At 39.4% G+C, this 18,680-nt stretch overlaps 2 protein-coding genes across 3 annotated transcripts in view; one reads left to right on the top strand and one right to left on the bottom strand.

The window, feature by feature from the left end:
• Positions 1-1,605: 1,605 nt before the first annotated feature.
• calca (calcitonin/calcitonin-related polypeptide, alpha) lies at positions 1,606-12,735 on the bottom strand. 2 transcript variants are annotated; one of them, XM_086026453.1, is made up of 6 exons: positions 12,350-12,732; positions 6,156-6,311; positions 5,934-6,025; positions 5,720-5,851; positions 2,455-2,636; positions 1,606-2,270 (listed from the first exon to the last, which is right to left on the bottom strand). In XM_086026453.1, the coding sequence occupies exons 3-5, from the start codon at positions 6,017-6,019 to the stop codon at positions 2,474-2,476; spliced, it is 381 nt and encodes a 126-aa protein (XP_085882579.1). In that variant the 5' UTR covers positions 6,020-6,025; positions 6,156-6,311; positions 12,350-12,732; the 3' UTR covers positions 1,606-2,270; positions 2,455-2,473. The 2 variants fall into 2 exon arrangements, with proteins under 2 accessions (XP_085882579.1, XP_085882580.1); XM_086026454.1 differs by lacking the exons at positions 1,606-2,270; positions 2,455-2,636 and adding an exon at positions 4,514-4,934 and having other exon boundaries at positions 12,350-12,735.
• cyp2r1 (cytochrome P450, family 2, subfamily R, polypeptide 1) overlaps positions 12,359-18,680 on the top strand; it is an 8,334-nt gene continuing 2,012 nt past the window's right edge. Inside the window, exons 1-3 of the mRNA XM_086026452.1 lie at positions 12,359-12,734; positions 14,936-15,077; positions 16,445-17,077. Of these exons, the coding sequence (XP_085882578.1) occupies positions 12,498-12,734; positions 14,936-15,077; positions 16,445-17,077 (1,012 nt within the window). The 5' untranslated portion in view covers positions 12,359-12,497. The remainder of the gene's footprint in view (positions 12,735-14,935; positions 15,078-16,444; positions 17,078-18,680) is intronic.

Here is an 18,680-nt window from a genome sequence, read left to right as displayed (position 1 = left end):
CAATCATAACGGCTCTAAGGCAAACTAAACAACTAGGATGTGGCCTGTGGTGAAAATGAGTTTGATAGCCATCTAAAGTAATGCATTTTTATGAATGAAACCAATATTCAACACATTTATGCTCCAAACAAATCTGCAAAAGACTTACTTGGGGGTGACTACTTCATTCACACGTTTCCAATATAAAGGCATTCGAGCACTAGCCATTCAATAATAAAACCGTGAACTGAGGTGACTTCATGTTCCAGTTCATCCTGGAAAACCAAGGAGGAATGCTTTGTTTTTTTGTCCCATTTAAAAGAAAAGAGAGAGAGAGTTCTATACAGTGCAAGGCAGCTATGCTAGCAGGCAGATGTATGCTGATAGGCAGCACGCCTGATTGCTGGAAAACTCTTGTCAGCGCGACGTGATACTGTATCTCCGTGGATCATGTCCTTTACCAGTTTAACTGTGATAATGTGCCTTTTCAACGCACTACTAATTTTGCAAGACTCAATACATACTGCCCATTTCTAATTTTGGAAGTTTTCTTTTTAAGTTCTTCGAGTCCACCGCTGTGGCGTGGAGGTGGTTGGTTAATTGCCGACGAGGAACCCGCCCCAGCCTTTCAATCAAACAGTTGCACAAAGCACATTACCGTCGAGCAGTATATTGTTATTATTATTATTATTATTATTAAATAAATAAGAATAATAATAATTAAAAAAAATAATAAATATATAAGAAAATAACCAACCAACCAACTAACTAACCAGTCGAGACCAAGATGAATAATTTCCCCCAAATTTTCTGCCATTAATGTGACCAATAATCTGTACAACTCAACTACAAAAATATATATATATTTTGCGGAGGGAGAAAAAAATAACTGACCACACCCACTTACGAATATAAAGCAACCTGACAGAGACATAGAGGCACACTGTACATTTCTAGGTGTTATGGATTTTCCAGAAGTTCAGTTAGTACAACAGTAAAGTGAGTGTTGTATCAGTGTGATTTAGGAGCCCAAAGCAGGTAAGATGGGAGGAAAGGTAGGAATGCACTCATAAATGGGAATTCATTTTCAAAAAGGACCAAAAGGAATATAAGGACCATGGAATCAAAATATACAAAATCAACAATGTCCAAAAAACAAGATTCAAAGTTGCAAACATACACTGGGATAGACTCAACACAACATGGCTTAACATAACATGACATGACTTGACTTGACTTGAGAACGTGACAACAGACAGCACTGACAAAAGGCGAAAAAACAATGACTCCAAGAAACCAGGTTACTAAATACAAGCAAACTGGCGGGACAACGAGGAACACCTGGACAAGACACAAGCGGCGGGGGGAGCTGATTGGTAAACACTGGTGAGAACAGGTGGACACAAAAACCTAATGAGACTGAAAAAAAAAAAAGACACAGGGAATACACAACACTAAATCCACTCAAAAACTAACAAAAACAGACATGACATGTTGGCTTGTAAGATAGAACAACCGGCAATTAGTTGCAAACCTAAACCTGTATTTAAATGAGTGTCCAGAACATCATTGTAATACTGCTTGACAAGTTATAATAATCGCTTGTGTCTATGAATGAGCTCGTTTCAAACATTTTATTGAAAAATGGGTAAATTGTATCCATATGACACATCGCCAGTTTTCAGAATGTACTAGTTTGCCACTTACACATGCGTAAAATCTTATAGAGCATCACACTGAAGCTTCTTAATTGTTGCGCCAATTCATTCTCCAAGAAAAGAAAATGGAATGTGACATTTAACAATACTTTGGCCACATGTCCTTTGTGGTTTACTGCGCCTCCACACAAAAAACAATAAGCCTCAAATGCCTCGTGTAGCTAAAATACAATTTATTACTGCTTGCGGCTCACATTTATTACAGAGATTATATTACATTGTCAGTCATAAACACAGCTTTTACCGTAGCATTTGCAGTGTGCTCTATGATTAAATATGATGGTATGGATTTATTTGAAGACACCAGACAGCCACAGTATAGTTGAAGGTTTCATGATAAACTTCAAGTACAGTATGACACACGATACCGCTCACCGTGGGGTCAGGAGCGCACTTGAGCTACAGGCCAAACAGTCCATCCGCCGTCTTTAATGCTCATTCTGATCATGTTGTCGGTATGATTTACATGTGTGTTTAACTACAGGCTAATAATGGAGAGCAGCAAAGGTTTGAGAACAGAAAACATCAGTCCATATGAGTGACGAGGAGGCATGATGACTCAACGCTTCAGTTCTAGAAAGCAAAAACAATAAAAGAGAATAAGAGAATAAAAAATGGGTTACAATTTCGTTTAGTGATGGAAAAAACGTGATTCTTTGCCCTATTTCATAACATGGCTTTTATAATTTTGGGGCCAGGAAAGAGGCAAACTAACACATTTCAGTAATTTGCGTGAGAGGTAATCAGGTAGTCCTACCATGTTGACACCTGTGCCCTCACTCGGGGCTGCGTCGCCTCCGCTTGCCGAAGGCCTGCGCCCCCACGCTGGTGGGAACAAAGTTGCGGTGGCCCAGCCCCCCAGAACGACTCAGAAAGTCGGCCAAGCGGTGGGTGACGCAGGTGGCGGTATTGCACGCCCTCTTCTGTGCCGTCATGTTGCTTGGAAAAAATGTCATAATATTCAAGATTAGAAATGACTTCATCACCATCAGTAATTGTATAGAGTACATTGTGCTCTACTTACCTTTTTCATACATGCAAGAGCTATATTAAAAAGTTTGCATTTACAAATATAATAATGCTTATTTGTGAGTATTTTCTGAATAATATCTTTGCTATTGTAAATATTTCTGCAGGAAACAATTATTACATAAAGTTTGCCTTTTCTGCTGTATTAGTTATGTCACGACATCATACCCAATGAACACATCTTATATACATGTAATTTTTCTATGCATTAAGTTATGACAAGCTGTATATGTGATCGATTTAAGAGGTATATTTAATATTTGTGGTGGAAGTTTTTTATTGAGCACTACAAAATAGGCAGTGAAATTTTATCTTCTCGTATAGATCTCATCACCCTGCGGTGGTTATTGTGGTTTCATATTGCCTATACAGTACTAGTAAGCAACAAACATTGGTGTCTTTAGATATGAGTGACCCCAATTACAAATCTTTCATAGGGAGTCCCTAAGGTGACATGGAAGTAAAAAAGAAACTTTGCATTCCCTCGCAAAAACTTTGCATTCCCTCGCAAAGATTGCGTTCCGCAGTTTTTTGCGAGGGAACGCATTTTTTAAAAATGCGTGTTTATGTACTTAGCCTACGGGTCATTTTCCGGGTAAACAAAAGCAACAAAGTGAGCGTTTTCAGCCGTGGGTGGGTTTAATGGAATTGCTTTGAAATTCGCGTGTAATACAAAGACCTAAAATCAGTTTTTAATATCAAGCATGGTTTCTCCGTCTCTGACGTACTGTCGTCCCTCAAACAGCCGCGCATTAGAGGCTAGACTAGGCTAGCTGCTAAACTGACCCGGAAGCACATAAACACGCATTTAAAACAGAACTGTTTTACGAGGGAACGCAAATTTTTGCGAGGGAACGCAATCTTTGCGAGGGAACGCAAGGTTTTTGCGAGGGAACCCAAAGTTGTTGTTTTTTCACTTCCATGTCACCTTAGGGGCTCCGTACTTTCAAGATACGAGTTTCAATCAGACAATTTTTTGCTTTGACTTGTAAGTGCAAACAAGGAGATTGACAAATAGTGAACAATTACTCAAAAACAAGGCTTCCAGCTGTTTAATACCACTACCAGTTGAAGTTCACTGTCAAACTAAGCATAAAACAAAGAGGATTGCATATTGTGTATGTACAGTAAAACAACCAAACAACGTTGCATTAAGAATGGACCGCCAAGCCTAATGCTAACATATAACAGAAACGCCATTGAGATGCAAACAGCTAGCATCAACAATGGCGGTTTTAGAACGCTTTAAGCCAGGGGTGTCAAACTCATTTTTGGCGCAGGCCACATCGTACATATGGTTCCCCTCAGATGGCTGTTATGACTGTGACTGTGAAATGAAAAATGATGTTTGATCGTCTTATTAAAATGAGAAGCTAGTAAATAATTGTTCAACTATTTTTCAATTTAAAGGAGAGATTGGTAACAACAAATGTTTGTAATATCTCATATCTCAGTGTCGTTAAAAGTGAAGACAATTTGCAAGAAACGTGAAGTCGACGCACATGATTTGCCTTCCCAGCCAACATAAAATGTTGTTGGGGGCCGGATCTGGCTCCGGGCCCTTGAGTTTGACGCCTGCGCTTTCAGCAATGGATATTTGAACATAAACGGCGGAGCAACGCATGTAGACATATAATGTAATACAATACTCACAGGCATATATTCTTTATCCTCTTATTAAAAACAAGTGTTTTATCTTATATCTCAAGGCACCACTGCATTTTAACAAACAAAAATAGAAAAACACATCTTAAAGTAACAAAAATAATTAAAAAATCAACTTTAAATTGTTTAAACTGTTGTTACATTTTATTGTTATAATATGAAGTCACGTAATACATTCACCAACTGCTGTGGACAAACTGAGTGGGAAACTGAACAATCGAATCATTAAAGATGCTTCTTGTCTCATTATACTTTGTAGTGTAGAGCTCAAGTTCTCGACAATGGCAAATGAAATGTAGGACATTCCTCTGAAGACAGCCAAGTGCACATAGAGATGGATGAACAAGCAATGTGACCAAGGATGAGAGAGGCCCAATATTTCAATTGTACTCATATTGCTCAGCTAGACTTCTCTTCTTTCCAGGTGTCCCTGCTCCTACATCAGTGCGGGGATAGGTTTGGAGTTTGTGAATATCCTGGGACAGTTTGCCCAGCACACAAGTGCTTAGGCCGGTGCAGCGCTTTGACATGGACCTATCTGGGCTGGTAGAGACACACACATGCAGAGACAGCTCACAGTGACAATGGCCAGGTATGAATATGGTGGAACCTCCAAGAAAAATATGTAGTCAAAGACAAAGAGATACTCATCAGACATCATGTGTGATAAAATGTGAGACTGTTAGAATTCAGCTCTGCTTTTCCTTTAGCATTTGTGTGTCACCACATAAAAGTGTAGGGATAACCCTTTGTGACAACATTAGAATGATCAAAAATTGTGAAAAAACATGTATTGAAAGGACAACAACCTGGAAGTTAACAAGCCATACAATACAGATTGTGTTCCTCTTCGGAGGTTCCACTGCACTGCATGCATTACTTGGCTTAGCACGACAGACAAATGGAAATGATGATGTCATGCATGATCACATTCACGATCAGACTCAATTCATGTACTGTATTTTTCACCCACTCATCTTAAAGCTATGGTCCCAACCAATATTGATTTTTTTAGGCCGGTTCTGACATTTGGCTGAATAACGTTCAGATAATCGATTAATCATCCGATGCTGGATAAAATAACTTATTTTTGTCCATTTATCGTCATACATATATATACATATATATATATATATATATATATATATATATATATATACATATATAAATCAGCAGATTTCCTTCCGATTTGGTACTGGCTGACTGCATGACTGCAGTCCAAAGCAATACAGAGCTAAGACCAATAAGGGATAAGAGTATATCTTTTGATAGACAATCACACACACATTATTAAACACAATCTTTCTAATAGATTATTTAGCTGTTACCTGCTTCCATCAGCTGTTTGGCGCTCTTGCTCATCTGAAGCGAGCTGCATGAATTCTTTAATGGCTCTTAGTAACTTCTGAATATCATCATTCGATAGAGTGACTCCATCTACATTGGGGTCTTCACGACTTCTGAAATACATTCATAGTAAAATAGTTTGTATTTGTTAGAATATATGCAGTCACGTTTGTGTCGTTTTTTTACACGTCTTACCTGGATGGAGCTGCATGAGTGATGTACATCTGACAAAAGATCAGCACACAAGCAAAAAGAAGAGTCCCGAACTTGAGTGTGATCATGATTGCCTGTCAATAAAATGCATGAAGTTACTTTACGCTACACTTTACAAAAACAGCATCCACCCAAACAACTGCAGCTACTACACAATTTCATCACAGTGCCTGAGCAATGATAAAGTGATCTTTATCTACTTACAATAAGCTGGTACAGGATTGCAGAACGCTGATAGAAGTGTCGGCTCAGTTGCGGATGTGCTGACCGCTCCCACAGACCTGGCTTTTATGTATGTTCCCGTGGGTTCTGTGAGCACATGATCATGGTCCACTGGCAGCCAATCATATCCTCGCAAACCTGTACAAAAACAACAACCACAAAAGACCCTCAGAAGCAGATGATGTCAGTGCATACGTGACTATGAAATTGTTCAATTTAGAAATTATGTCAAGGAGTGGAATTTTTGTCAGGATTTTTAATACAGAGTTTACTTAAGATTAATAAGTATGTGGGCCCATCTTCAGCACCTATTTTCATTCAATTAAAAGATAATGGATGGATGGATAAAAGAAAAATCTACCATTCACCATTAAAGCAGCATGATATCATAATTGTATCTTAAAATCATGTTGTTGATTTGCTGGCATCTTTGTCATTTCCATGGTAACCATGCACAACCTGCTTGAGTGGGTTCTAATACCAACCGGGATGTCTTTTGTCTTTTCAGCGCTCACATCTCAGCTCAGCAGAAGAAAAACGTGCTACTTGTGTAACCCTTGCATATTGTTCAAGTCCAATTTGACCCATTTTGACTTTGACAGCAAAAAACATCCTAAATGTCATTCTTTCACCCTAAATTTAGATGACTTTTCCTCAAGTGACTCCAAAAAATACACAAGAATTGCACAGGTGCTACAAAGTTTGTGTACACTGAGGGTGGTCCACAGTAAATTTGACGCACCTACAAAAATGGATTTTAGATTTAAATAAGATGCAAGGGAAATGTTGGGAATAGTGTGAATCTTGAAACAGTATTGAGAACTGTCCACGTTGTACCACATTTGCACAGGTTCCCGTAGAAACATGCTAGCCTTGGTCTTTGAAGGCTCATGGGGGAATCTCCAACCAGTAGAAATCCGTGCAAGTCATGTATATGTGTATTTTCATAGGACAGTGTGGGCTGCGTTCTCGGGGGGGGGCTTGAAACTTTCTTAAGAACTGTCTGCGTTTTCACCCCATTTCCACAGAAACAGGCACGTTTGTCTTTGAAGGTTCGTGGGGGAATCTCGAGACAATGAAAGCATAAAACAGCATGTATAATAAACATAAGGAACAGAAGTCATTCATACATACATTATGGACAACTGGCACTATTGTCACTCAACCGATCAAATTTACTGATCCATATTTATCTATTAAACACTCATAAGGAAAACAGCACCCTGCTGCTCACCATATATACCACCACTCACACACTCCATTCCAGCAGTTTTATTAACCTCTCAGTTCCCAAAGTCCACACTACTTTTGGTTGACCTTATTTCAATTCCAAAACAACTGGAACAATCTCATAATAAAACCCACCTCATTTATCCCAATATAAAAAAATTAAGAGTTACTGATTGCTGCACCTGTTTTGAGCCTATTATGAACCTTTTATTCAACATGTGCTATGATGTAAAGCGTTTTTTTTAACTATATCACACTGTGCCCCACCCCCACCCCCACCCCAGAAGCACACCATCCCTTTTTTACTGAAGCATTAACTATTATTCATGCAGTTATTAATGTCAGACAGGCAATTAATACATTTTCAAAATATCTGTAGTTCATCATTTGATGCTCACAATTATTGTGAGGATATTCTTGTCCTGGCATAGCAAATGCACAGTATGATGTTGCCTTAAGTGTGTGGTTAAGATACATTTGGCTTTCACCAACTGTGTTTGTGGAAAACTATTTTGTGCTTTGAATAGTTATAAACACAATTTGTATCCATTTTTATAGTTACATCTGCCTTAGTGTAATGTTATGATTATGATACATCCTTAATCCAAATTATTTTCTGCGTGAGACTAAACATATAATGCAACTGCATGCAAAATCCACAAGTGGCAATAGAGGCAGTGACAAATAAAAGTTAGATATTAGGATGTAGAATAGTGGTTCAGAGAGCTGACTTGCATATCTGGCATGAGGTTGATTACCATTTAGAAAATGGATGGATGTTTATGTTCACTGGTTCACAGCAAACTTACAACTCAATTTCAAACTTTTACCTGAACTACTGGTGTATAATTGCATCTGATGTGCAGGTGCTCCAAGAGGGATGTTCTGGAAAACACATGAATTTCTGGGAATGGCAACAATTACATTTTTCCCAGTCATCCAGATGGCAAATAATTATGTAAAACTGCAGTATGTAAGAGTGGCTCTCATTGGAACATGACATAGGCCGCGTGGTGGAGGCAAACAGGAACTGTGGCCTGCTAATTGTGATCAATGGTTTAACTTCATTATATTCAGGAAAATTTCATTAGACAAAAATGCAATTTCCACAGTGAATGAGGGAAGGTTTATACCACAATGTGACCATCTGACAATCAGTAATACTGTAGCTCAAGTTTACTGAAATAGTTTGACATCTTGGAAAAATATTTAACTTAATTTTATGGATGCAATGCAATTCCAACTAAACAATAATGTGCGAAAACCACAAAAAACACCTTTTTCTATGAATTTTTAAAATAGTTTTTAATTACCATAAAACAATGCACAATACATTATTTTACTGTTGTTTTAGTATTAGATTACTTGGGACAGCTTTTAATAGAAACACTCAAATTTGGAAAAAAAAAATATTAAAATGTGCTGCTCCAGAGGATATGAAAAGTCAACACACCCTGTTCAAATAACATGTTTTTGTGGTATAAAAAAAATGAATCACTTGAAAATGTTTTCCATCCTTAAAGTGACCTACTTTTATGACTCAATTGAAAAAATAAACAATAAAATAAAAATCCTTTTGAAAAGGGGAGTCAAAATACACAACAGTAATAATGTGGTTGCACAAGTGTGCACACCGTCTTATAATTATGGATGTGGCTGTGTTCAGAATGAACCAATCCCTTTCAAACTCATAAATGGGAGTCATCACACACCTGCCATCATTTAAAGTGCCTCTGATTAACCCCAAATAAAGTCAAGATGTTCTAATAGGCTTTTCATGGTAGTTTTGCTTTAGATGGATGGCTGGATGGATGGGTGGATGGATGGATGGATGGACGGACGGATGGACTAACAGATGGACAGATAGATAGATAGATAGATAGATAGATAGATAGATAGATAGATAGATAGATAGATAGATAGATAGATAGATAGATAGATAGATAGATAGATAGATAGATAGTGTTCAGAATGATCAATCACATTAAAACTCTCGTTAAGAGGGTATCAGCGCACCTGCCACTATTTAAAGTGCCTCTACTTAACCCCAAATAACTTCAGTTGTACTGATAGGGTTTTCCTGCCTTTTTTAAAATTTATTTCTAGCAGAAGCCTGAAGGTTTTCTGTTGATGTTGACTGCTATTTTTAACTATTTATAATTCCCTTCACCTTGACTAAATCCCCAGTTTAAACTATATGTGATACATTTTTGTCATTATGTTCAAACCTTTAAAGTCTACTGCAGCGTGAAAGTTAAGACAAACACAAGTGGAATGTTCAGCGTCACTATCCTGCATCTTTTTGCGATGAATCCAACTACTGACAAGATCATGTTTAGAGTCGGCACACGTTTATTTGATTACACTTGACAGATGTGTTTGATGCTTCCCGGGTTGCTATTTTCCAGTTAGGGGATCTGGCAGGAAGTAAGCACATGATTTGCAAGAAAGTCCTCATTAGGTAGCCCTAACAAAGCTGAGTCATTGGCACAGGTCTGCAGGAGGCCATGTGAGGCCAACTAAATCCTGCCAGCTGCCTCAGCGGGATGAAACAGCTGGATAAACAGCTTTGGGAATAATGAGCAGTGAATAATCTGGGATAAGCCAAATAAAAGGCGTGCTTTACAAAAGTGAATATTGGAAAAAAAAAAGAAAAAAACAACAACAGCATTAACAAAATTTCCTTTGGGATCAATAAATTACCTCCCTACCTACCTACCAACACTGAAAAAAATAGTGGTGCAATTTACTCAATTATATTTCATCAGGTGGTTGCACAAAACAATAAAACTGGATCCGGATACATTTTTTAGTAGAAGCAAAGTCTACTTAAAAATGTATCTGATTCAGATGATTATATTTCGTGTAACCACTTGAAGAAAAAAACAAGTAAATGATGCACACCATTTTTTTCACTGCCCGCCTACCTACCTACCTACCTACATCCCTACCACATATATGTAATTTTTGCACATCATGCAAAAAGTGTAAACAGGTTGAGGTTTGTAGTCGACAAGCTTAAAGAGTTTGGAATGTCGTGCATACCTCCACCTTTGACCTAAAAATGTAGTTGTGCCTGACCTGAACTGCTCGCCTGCATTTAGACGATCAGCAGCCACTTACTCAGTGGGGCAAAGTTGATTTGCTGAACCAGCAATGCTGGCGAAATATAAGCAATCCTCGGTTATTGCAATGGGTCTGAAAAAAAAATTCCCTTACATTTCTTATTTTTGTGGTTAAAAATAGACAAAAAGCTCCTCATTTTGCGGATTGCATTACAGCAGTGGAAAAAAATGGTATCGGCACTGTGAGCTGTTTCCAATATTTTTGGCAGTTTTCTTTTAATCTAAAAAAGAACAGAAAACCAATATACTTTGGAATCTATAGGGATGCGGGTGGTGCGTGTGTATACTCAGCATACGTAAACGGAAGCGTCATTTCAGTCTGACGCTGTTAGAAAACATGACTTTTGGACACAAAGTTCATTTTGGAGCGCATATTTGCAAAATAAATACATCATACTTTTTTCCCTGATCCCAATAATGTGATGTAACAAATGCTTCATTGTACTTAGGTAGATTTTTCAGGTATGTACTCTACTTGACTATTTTTCTGACAATACTCAAAAAGACTTGTGTGGATGGTGTGTTTAATATTTATATCCCCCCCACACACATATCTTTAATACTAATTGTAAGTTGACATGCCCTGTGTTGTTGTGGGTTTTTTAACACTTACTTGCATAACTGCATCAAGCCTGTGACCCATTGATTTCAAAAGATTGTTGCATTCTTCATTTGAAATGCTTTTCCAGGCCTCTACAGCCCCTTTTGGTTCTTGTTTATTTCTGGGGGTTTCTCCCTTCAGTCTCTTCTTCAAGAGGTAAAATGCCGGCTCTAATGAGTAATGGTCCGCTGATTGACTTGGCTAGTCTAAGACCTTCCACTTTTCTCCCCGATGGAGTCCTTTGTTTTGTTGGCAGCGTATTTTGGGTCGTTAGCTTGTTGCATGAAGCGTCTCCAAATTATTTAGATGCATTTTTCTGTAAATTGCCGGACAAAATTGTTTTGTAGGCTTCAGAATTCATCCTGCTGCGACTATCATGAGTTACCCACATCATTAATAAAGACATTGAAAGAAAAAATATAAATTGAAAAAAATGGTTTGTTGAATTTACCCTAATTTATTTCATCAAGTGACTGCACAAAATAAAATTATCTCGATTCAGATACATTTTTGAAGTGGACTATACGTTTACCTAAAAAATTACCTGGCTGCAGATGATTTTATTTGATGCAACCACTTGACAAGTACTGTAAAATTGAGTAAATTCAACCAAAACGTTTTTCATTGCGCAACAAAATGCAAACCACTCATCAGCAAAGAGATTCGGAAGACCAGATTTGAGTTTGCAATTTCGAAATAAAGTTTGACTGATGTGACGAAGATTAACCTCTACCAAAAAGATGGGAAGGCCAAAGTACACTGAAAAAAGTTTTTGTCTAATTTACTCAATTTTATCTATCTATCCATCTATCTATCTATCTATCTATCTATCTATCTATCTATCTATCTATCTATCTATCTATCTATCTATCTATCTATCTATCTATCTATCCATCCGTCCGTCCATATCTATCTACTGTACACTGAAAAAATTATGTGTAGAATTTACTCAATTTTATTTTGTCCAGTGGTTGCACGAAATATACTTATATACTTACTAGTATACTTATAAATGTATCTGGATCCGAATGATTTTATTGTGTGCAACCAAATAAAATTGAGTAAAGTCCACATACATCCATTCCAGTTTTGGCGCTTGGAATATCAATGATATAACTTGGCATAACGTGGGGCCATCCGACCCCCCCCCCCCCCCCCACACACACACACCCACAAAAAAATGGCTATTATTGATCAAGAGCAGAGCAAAGTTCACTAACCACGGCTGACTTTCTGTCCAATCTTGGCCAAGAAGGCGGGGGATGGAAAGTGTGCAAGATGATACATTATGTTCTCCAGAGCCTCGCCGAGTCCGCGGAGGGAGGCGAGCGGTGAACAGAGCCGCACAGCGCACTCGGCCGGGCAAAGATGGTCTCAATTACATCGCCGTCACTGGCGCCCACGTCGCGCGCGCAGGTTCTGTTGGTCGCGTGCGGCGTCTGCTTCGCCTTCCTCGCCGTGCTGCTCCTCCGTCAGCTCGTCAAGCAGAGAAGACCCCCGGGATTCCCTCCCGGGCCTTCTCCCATCCCTGTCATTGGGAACATAATGTCTCTGGTCACCGAGCCGCACGTTTTCCTCAAGAAGCAGAGTGAAGTTCACGGACAGGTATGGTCATTGTCTCGCTGCACAGCAATGCACGCGGCGTTATGAAACCAGCACTCGGAGTCTCTGCACGCCTCTTGGAAAAAAAAAAAGTCTGCAGTGCAGTCTATACCGTGCCTTAACTTTTTTAGAACGGGGACTTGAAATCATTTCTGCTCATGCATAACGTTTGTTTGCAGCCTTCAAATCAGTTTAGCCTTGGATTACAAGTTTAAAGCGTTAAGTGACCGAACTGCTAACTCTTTACCATTTACTCGTACCTGAAATCAATGTTCCCCATTGAAATGGACTGAAATGCTGTTAATCCGTTTAAGACTCACCCTCAAAAATGTTTGTTAGATGTTTTACATGTTTCAATTTTTAATCCTGCCTCAACGTACTAAAATCTGAAGTTTGAATCTGTACTACGGCTGTCCTGCGTGGTGTTTACATGTTCTACTCATTCTTGGTGAGTTTTCTCAGGGTTCTCATGCTTCCTCTCGCAAAATTGTCCATTGGAATGTTCATTTGTCACTATGTGCCCTGGATTGGATGGCGACCAATCCAGGGTGTAACCGGCCTCTGACCCACAATCAGCAGGGATAGGCTCCAGCTCAATCACAACCATAGCGAAGAAAAGTGGTATAGAAAGTGGATATGTGATTTTTTTTTAATAAAGAAAAAACAACATTGTATTTTAAAATATAATTTAGAAACCATAATAAAAGTGAAAATAAGAATTAAATTGGTTTTATGCAGAGCTGGGCATCAGACCTCCGTCCCCTGTTTCCGTCCTGCATATTCAATTGACCCACGAGGTCCCAGTCGGTTGGAGTCAGCCAACCGCCGTCAAGAACGGATTTTACCGATACCGTGTCACACGCAGGCGCCGCACTCCTGACACGTGGTCGAGTAAGGAAACAATAAAAAATAAAAGGGTGTGGTGTACCTTGCTGTCCCACAGATGCAATGACGTGTCCCATATTATTTTTATTTCACCGATGACAACGCTGTGTGTGTGTGAGTAGTTTTTGTTTGATCTTTTTTCTTTGTTTGGAGGCATGTGTGCTTGTGCGGCACCTGCGTGTGACATAAAGATTGCGTAATCGACGCCAATTGGCTGTCGCCGGCGTAGGAGTGGCCGGAACCACGTGGTTCGATTGAATATGCAAGACGAAAACCGGGGGCGGAGGGCCGATGCCCTGCTCTGATTTTATGAAGGCTTAAGAAAGTCACAAATACGTACTGTAGTATTTGTGTTGATGCATGCCTTTAATTGTTGTGACTGAGTGATTGATGTCAGTTCAGTGTGAGTGTTTTCGCCATGCACCATATGAGTATTTTCATTTTATATTTGCGTGTTTGATTTCTTTTTCCCGGCTGAAACTGCATACTGCGGTTCTGCTTTATTTCTCACTTCAATCAAGTGCCAGTGTATCCGAGCCTCGCTCGTAACTTGAAAAACCTGTCAGTTAAGTACCACTTTACTCTATTGTCCCAAAGACAATGTGTCTTGCAGAAAGGGTTGAAGTTAGTTAGGACACTTTAAAAACAGTCAGTACTAAATGTAATACTGATAATACTGAAACTAAAACAAAATAATACTAAAACTAATACTGATATTAATCCATCCACCCATCCATTATCTATACCGCTTATCCTCACAAGTGTCGCGGGAGTGCATGAGCCTACCCCAGCTGTCTTCAGGCAGTAGCCGGGGGACACCCTGAATTGGGAACCAGCCAATCGAAGACTGATACTAATACTAAAAGTAACACTAAATCTAATAATGATACTACTAATCACAAAACGTACATCTAATATTGTTCTAATCACATCTGGGTTGGACTGCAGACGAATGGCAGACTCAATCAAGGGATTTCCATCCATGCTTAATCCGTTTATTTTAAACATTTTCCTGTCAGTCATCAACCGTCTGCAAAACAGGCGTCCGTCAGTGACGGCTAGACAGACTGGTCCGTCACATAGACGGAATGCCCAGCTCTAGTTCTAATGCTAAAATTGAACACAGAATTTAATACTGAGACTAATACAAAAACTAATACTAAATCTAATATCAATAATAAATCTCCATCTTGAGGGAAGCAAAGGTGAAGAGGATGTCCTTCCTAGAGCAGTACGACATTGGCCTTTTTAAAGGCCTTACTTTTCGAAGACCCTTGACCCACTTTGCAAAGGCTCACGTTGTCACGTATGTCTTTCAGATTTTCAGTCTGGACCTCGGCGGCATCTTGACTGTGGTGCTGAACGGCTACGACTGTGTCAAGGAATGCCTTTACCATCAGAGCGAGGTGTTTGCCGACCGGCCGTCCTTGCCGCTCTTCAAGAAAATGACCAAAATGGGCGGTAAGGAAAGAATGAGAGCACCAACTCAACAAAAGGTTTAGAACCAGTTTGAGATTTCAGCCCAAACAAGGATTTAATGTGCACCCTTCCAATTACACGCACAACAATATGTTGTGGTAATGAGGTGTATTAATTCTATTAGAACAGTTCTACCTTGAATTCTCAATCAAATCACTTGTATCCCTAATTAAACAGACTGTAAAGAATTAAACAGTTTGTGAATTAATTCAATGGGCATCGTGTGTCTGGTGTGGGTGCCTTGACCACGAGAGGGCAGTATAATACACAGATTTGATGATCAAACGCGGAAGACAAGTTGCAGTAATAGTAGTCATTTTCCGCAGCACCTTAATACTGTACTGTATGCCTTTGAGTATTGCTATAGCATATATCTACTTTCTGAAAAAAAGAAACATTGAACCTACTATTGCTATACTCTGTCTGCATGTATTTCTGCACCATTTTTGTTCAAATATCCATCATTTAAAGGTTTATAGCTACCACAATATCAAGTCTATCTTTATCAGCCCGCCTATGGCATTTACAATTACAGTACGTGTTAGCATTAAGCTAAATATACTGCAACCCTGTTCATGATATATGCTCTGTTTGCACGTGTTGCTGCGCCGTTTATTTTTAAATGTGTATTCTTGAAAGGTTTACAACTACACCAATATTGATGGTAGTTTCACTGGCCCATCTATGGCATTGACCAATCGGATTAAGCTAAATACCATATTCTATGCATGTGAGGTTATATCACTGGCACCAGGCTGCAATCTATGTCAGAATTTGGACAGTTTAATATTTTTCACAAATAGATAGTATTGGTCAGTCCCCCATGTTTAGGTGTTGTTATTTGTATAAAAATAAAGTGTTAAAAATGGCTTGCTCTGCTTTATGAGTTTAGGCTACTTGGTTTCCTGATAAGTTTTGGAGATGCCCAATGCCAGTGTTATGCTCTGTTTGCAGTTATTGTTGCACTCTTTGTGTTCAAATATTAACTGTTTAAAAGTTTATAACTACAAGAATATCAATGCTAGTTACATTAGTCTGTCCATGATGTTTCCCATTATGTGTTAGCATTAAGCTAGCAGACTTTCGTTAGGCAACCTGGCGTGGTTTTGGTTAACAGTAACACAACTTGTTTTCCAGTCAAATTACAGTCCATTGAATTGATAAATTAGTTGGATGAATTGCAGCAGAAGTAGAAATGTTGCCGTTTTTGGCTGCACTTCGGAAAATACAAACACCTACTCCTGGGAGGAGGAAGAAAGACGTTAGCAAAATAACATCAAGACAACAATCAGAACTGAAAGATGACTGAAAATGAAGCCATCAACTAATGGACGATCTTTCTTCCAAAGGTCTCCTCAATTGCAAATATGGCAAAAGCTGGATCGAACACCGCAAACTGGCATGCAACTCGTTCAGGTACTTTGGCAGCAGTCAGAGGCTCTTTGAGAGGAAGATCTCAGAGGAGTGCATGTTCTTCGTGGACGCCATCGATGAGCACAAGGGCAAGGCCTTCAACCCCAAACATCTGGTGACCAACGCTGTGTCCAACATCACCAACCTGATCATCTTCGGCCAGCGCTTCACCTACGACGACGGCAACTTCCAGCACATGATCGAGCTCTTCAGCGAGAACGTGGAGCTGGCGGTGAGCAGCTGGGCATTCCTCTACAACGCTTTCCCTTGGATCGAGTATGTGCCCTTCGGGAAGCACCAGAAGCTCTTCCGCAATGCCGCCGAGGTCTATGACTTCCTGCTGCAGGTCATTAAGAGCTATTCCCAAGGCCGGGTGCCACATATACCTCGGCACTACGTCGACGCCTACTTGGATGAGTTGGAGCAGAATGCGGGGAACCCTGGTTCGTCGTTCTCCTACGACAACCTCATTTACTCAGTAGGGGAGCTGATCATCGCGGGCACCGAGACCACCACCAACACCCTGCGATGGGCCATGCTCTATATGGCCCTCTACCCCAACATACAAGGTCAGATATCATACACTCTTAAAACTGCTAAGACAAAAGTAGCTAACTAGCTAACCCAGCAATGAGAAAAGGGACTGAGCCAATGCTGCGTTATTTATACCCAGCATATTGGGGTGAGAATATATGCATATATATATATATATATATATATATATATATATATATATATATATATATATATATATATATATATATCTTATAGAGTAAAGAGTCTGAGTCTGAGGATGAATTGCTCGACTGACACAGTCAGAGTAAAAAAAAATTCTTTTAAAAAGTCCCCCTGCGCCGCCCAAGGAGCGGCGTCTCGTGTAGCATCAAAGGCTGTTAGATGTGATAGTCATGACGTTGTGGGTAGTGCATGCCAGACTGTCGAAATGAATAAAATAATGAGCTTGACACAATTCCCCAATGGAAAAAAAGAGTTCGCATTTACGTCCGCGAGAGCCGCACGGGACAATAGGAGCTCCACCAATTGTTTCTCATTCATTTATATGACAATTTACATTAAATTGTGACTCACAACATAATTTTAATAAACAAAATACCTTCATTGGACACTCGAGCAGTGAGTAATAATCATTTTAGTCGATGACGTCATTGCTTGTGCGCATCAGAGCGCATTTCGTCAAATTGGCGCGTCTTGTACTTCTTCAAGTGTCAAAATCCTGGTACTCCTAGTGTTAAAGCTACCAAGAAATTGGTGATCAGGTTATCAGTAGACATCAGTAGAGTGTGGTTAAAAATAATACTCATTTTATTCCCGACATTTTCTAAAAATGAGTAGTAGCAACTTTCCCCTGTCAGGGAACACAAAAACAAGTCACTTGCATGATATGTTTGGCAAAGTTTTTACACCAGATGCCGTTTCTGACACAACCCACCCTGTTTCTGTGGGTTGGCCTTTAGCGCTGACTAGGATTTGAACCCTAAACCTGTGCCCAAAGTCATCAATGTTAACCACGGAGCCAACCAACACCACCAATTTTTCCTGAGAATATTATAAGTAACTTATTTCACCTTCCGTACACATCCAAAACGGTGACCAGCTTCAGCGCTTTACCCACACAAAACCGAGAAGGGTCAAAATAACTCACCCAACGTTGGGGAACTGTAACACAATCTGCTCCAAATTCACAAAACAAAAACAACCCAGCTTTTGTGTGTGTAGCAACATGCTACCTATATTTACCACAGAAATTCCAAGAACTCCCCCACACCCCTGAGTAATTGACGGCTCCTAAAAGGGGCTTTTAATTGGCTTTAGATGCCACAGGATAGCTGCAAATGATTATTTTTTATCTAAAAGAACCCTTTATACTCACTTCAACATAGTTGTTTGGCCAATATTCTACCAGGTGGCATCACCAGCAATCCAGTGGTGACTTGAGATACTGTACAAGTTTCCGCCCTGGAATGAATAGACATGGCATTAATCCGTTCAAGTCTGTCGAATTTGTTTTTCATCAGGAAAATTGAACTTTTTCACATTTTATATAGAAATAACATACATAATGAATAGAATGTAAAGAATTAAACTGTTTGTGCCTCATGATTCATTGCGGCTTCTTCTGGCGGCGCTCATCAACATCGACAAGTGCAAACG

Source organism: Filicampus tigris, chromosome 3 (assembly GCF_054856515.1).
Source record: "Filicampus tigris isolate MCC_2025a chromosome 3, RoL_Ftig_1.0, whole genome shotgun sequence".
In the NCBI taxonomy this organism is placed as follows: domain Eukaryota; kingdom Metazoa; phylum Chordata; class Actinopteri; order Syngnathiformes; family Syngnathidae; genus Filicampus; species Filicampus tigris.
This window is presented reverse-complemented; position numbering and strand designations above follow the sequence as displayed.

What these genes read in the sequence shown, in the direction of transcription:
- calca (XM_086026454.1), bottom strand. Translation starts at nt 6,019, where the DNA reads ATGATCACACTCAAGTTCGGGACTCTTCTTTTTGCTTGTGTGCTGATC. An exon ending in ACTCATGCAGCTCCATCCAG is followed by an intron (nt 5,852 to 5,933) that starts GTAAGACGTGTA and finishes AATGTATTTCAG; the next exon opens with AAGTCGTGAAGACCCCAATG. An exon ending in CAAACAGCTGATGGAAGCAG is followed by an intron (nt 4,935 to 5,719) that starts GTAACAGCTAAA and finishes TGTCTCTACCAG; the next exon opens with CCCAGATAGGTCCATGTCAA.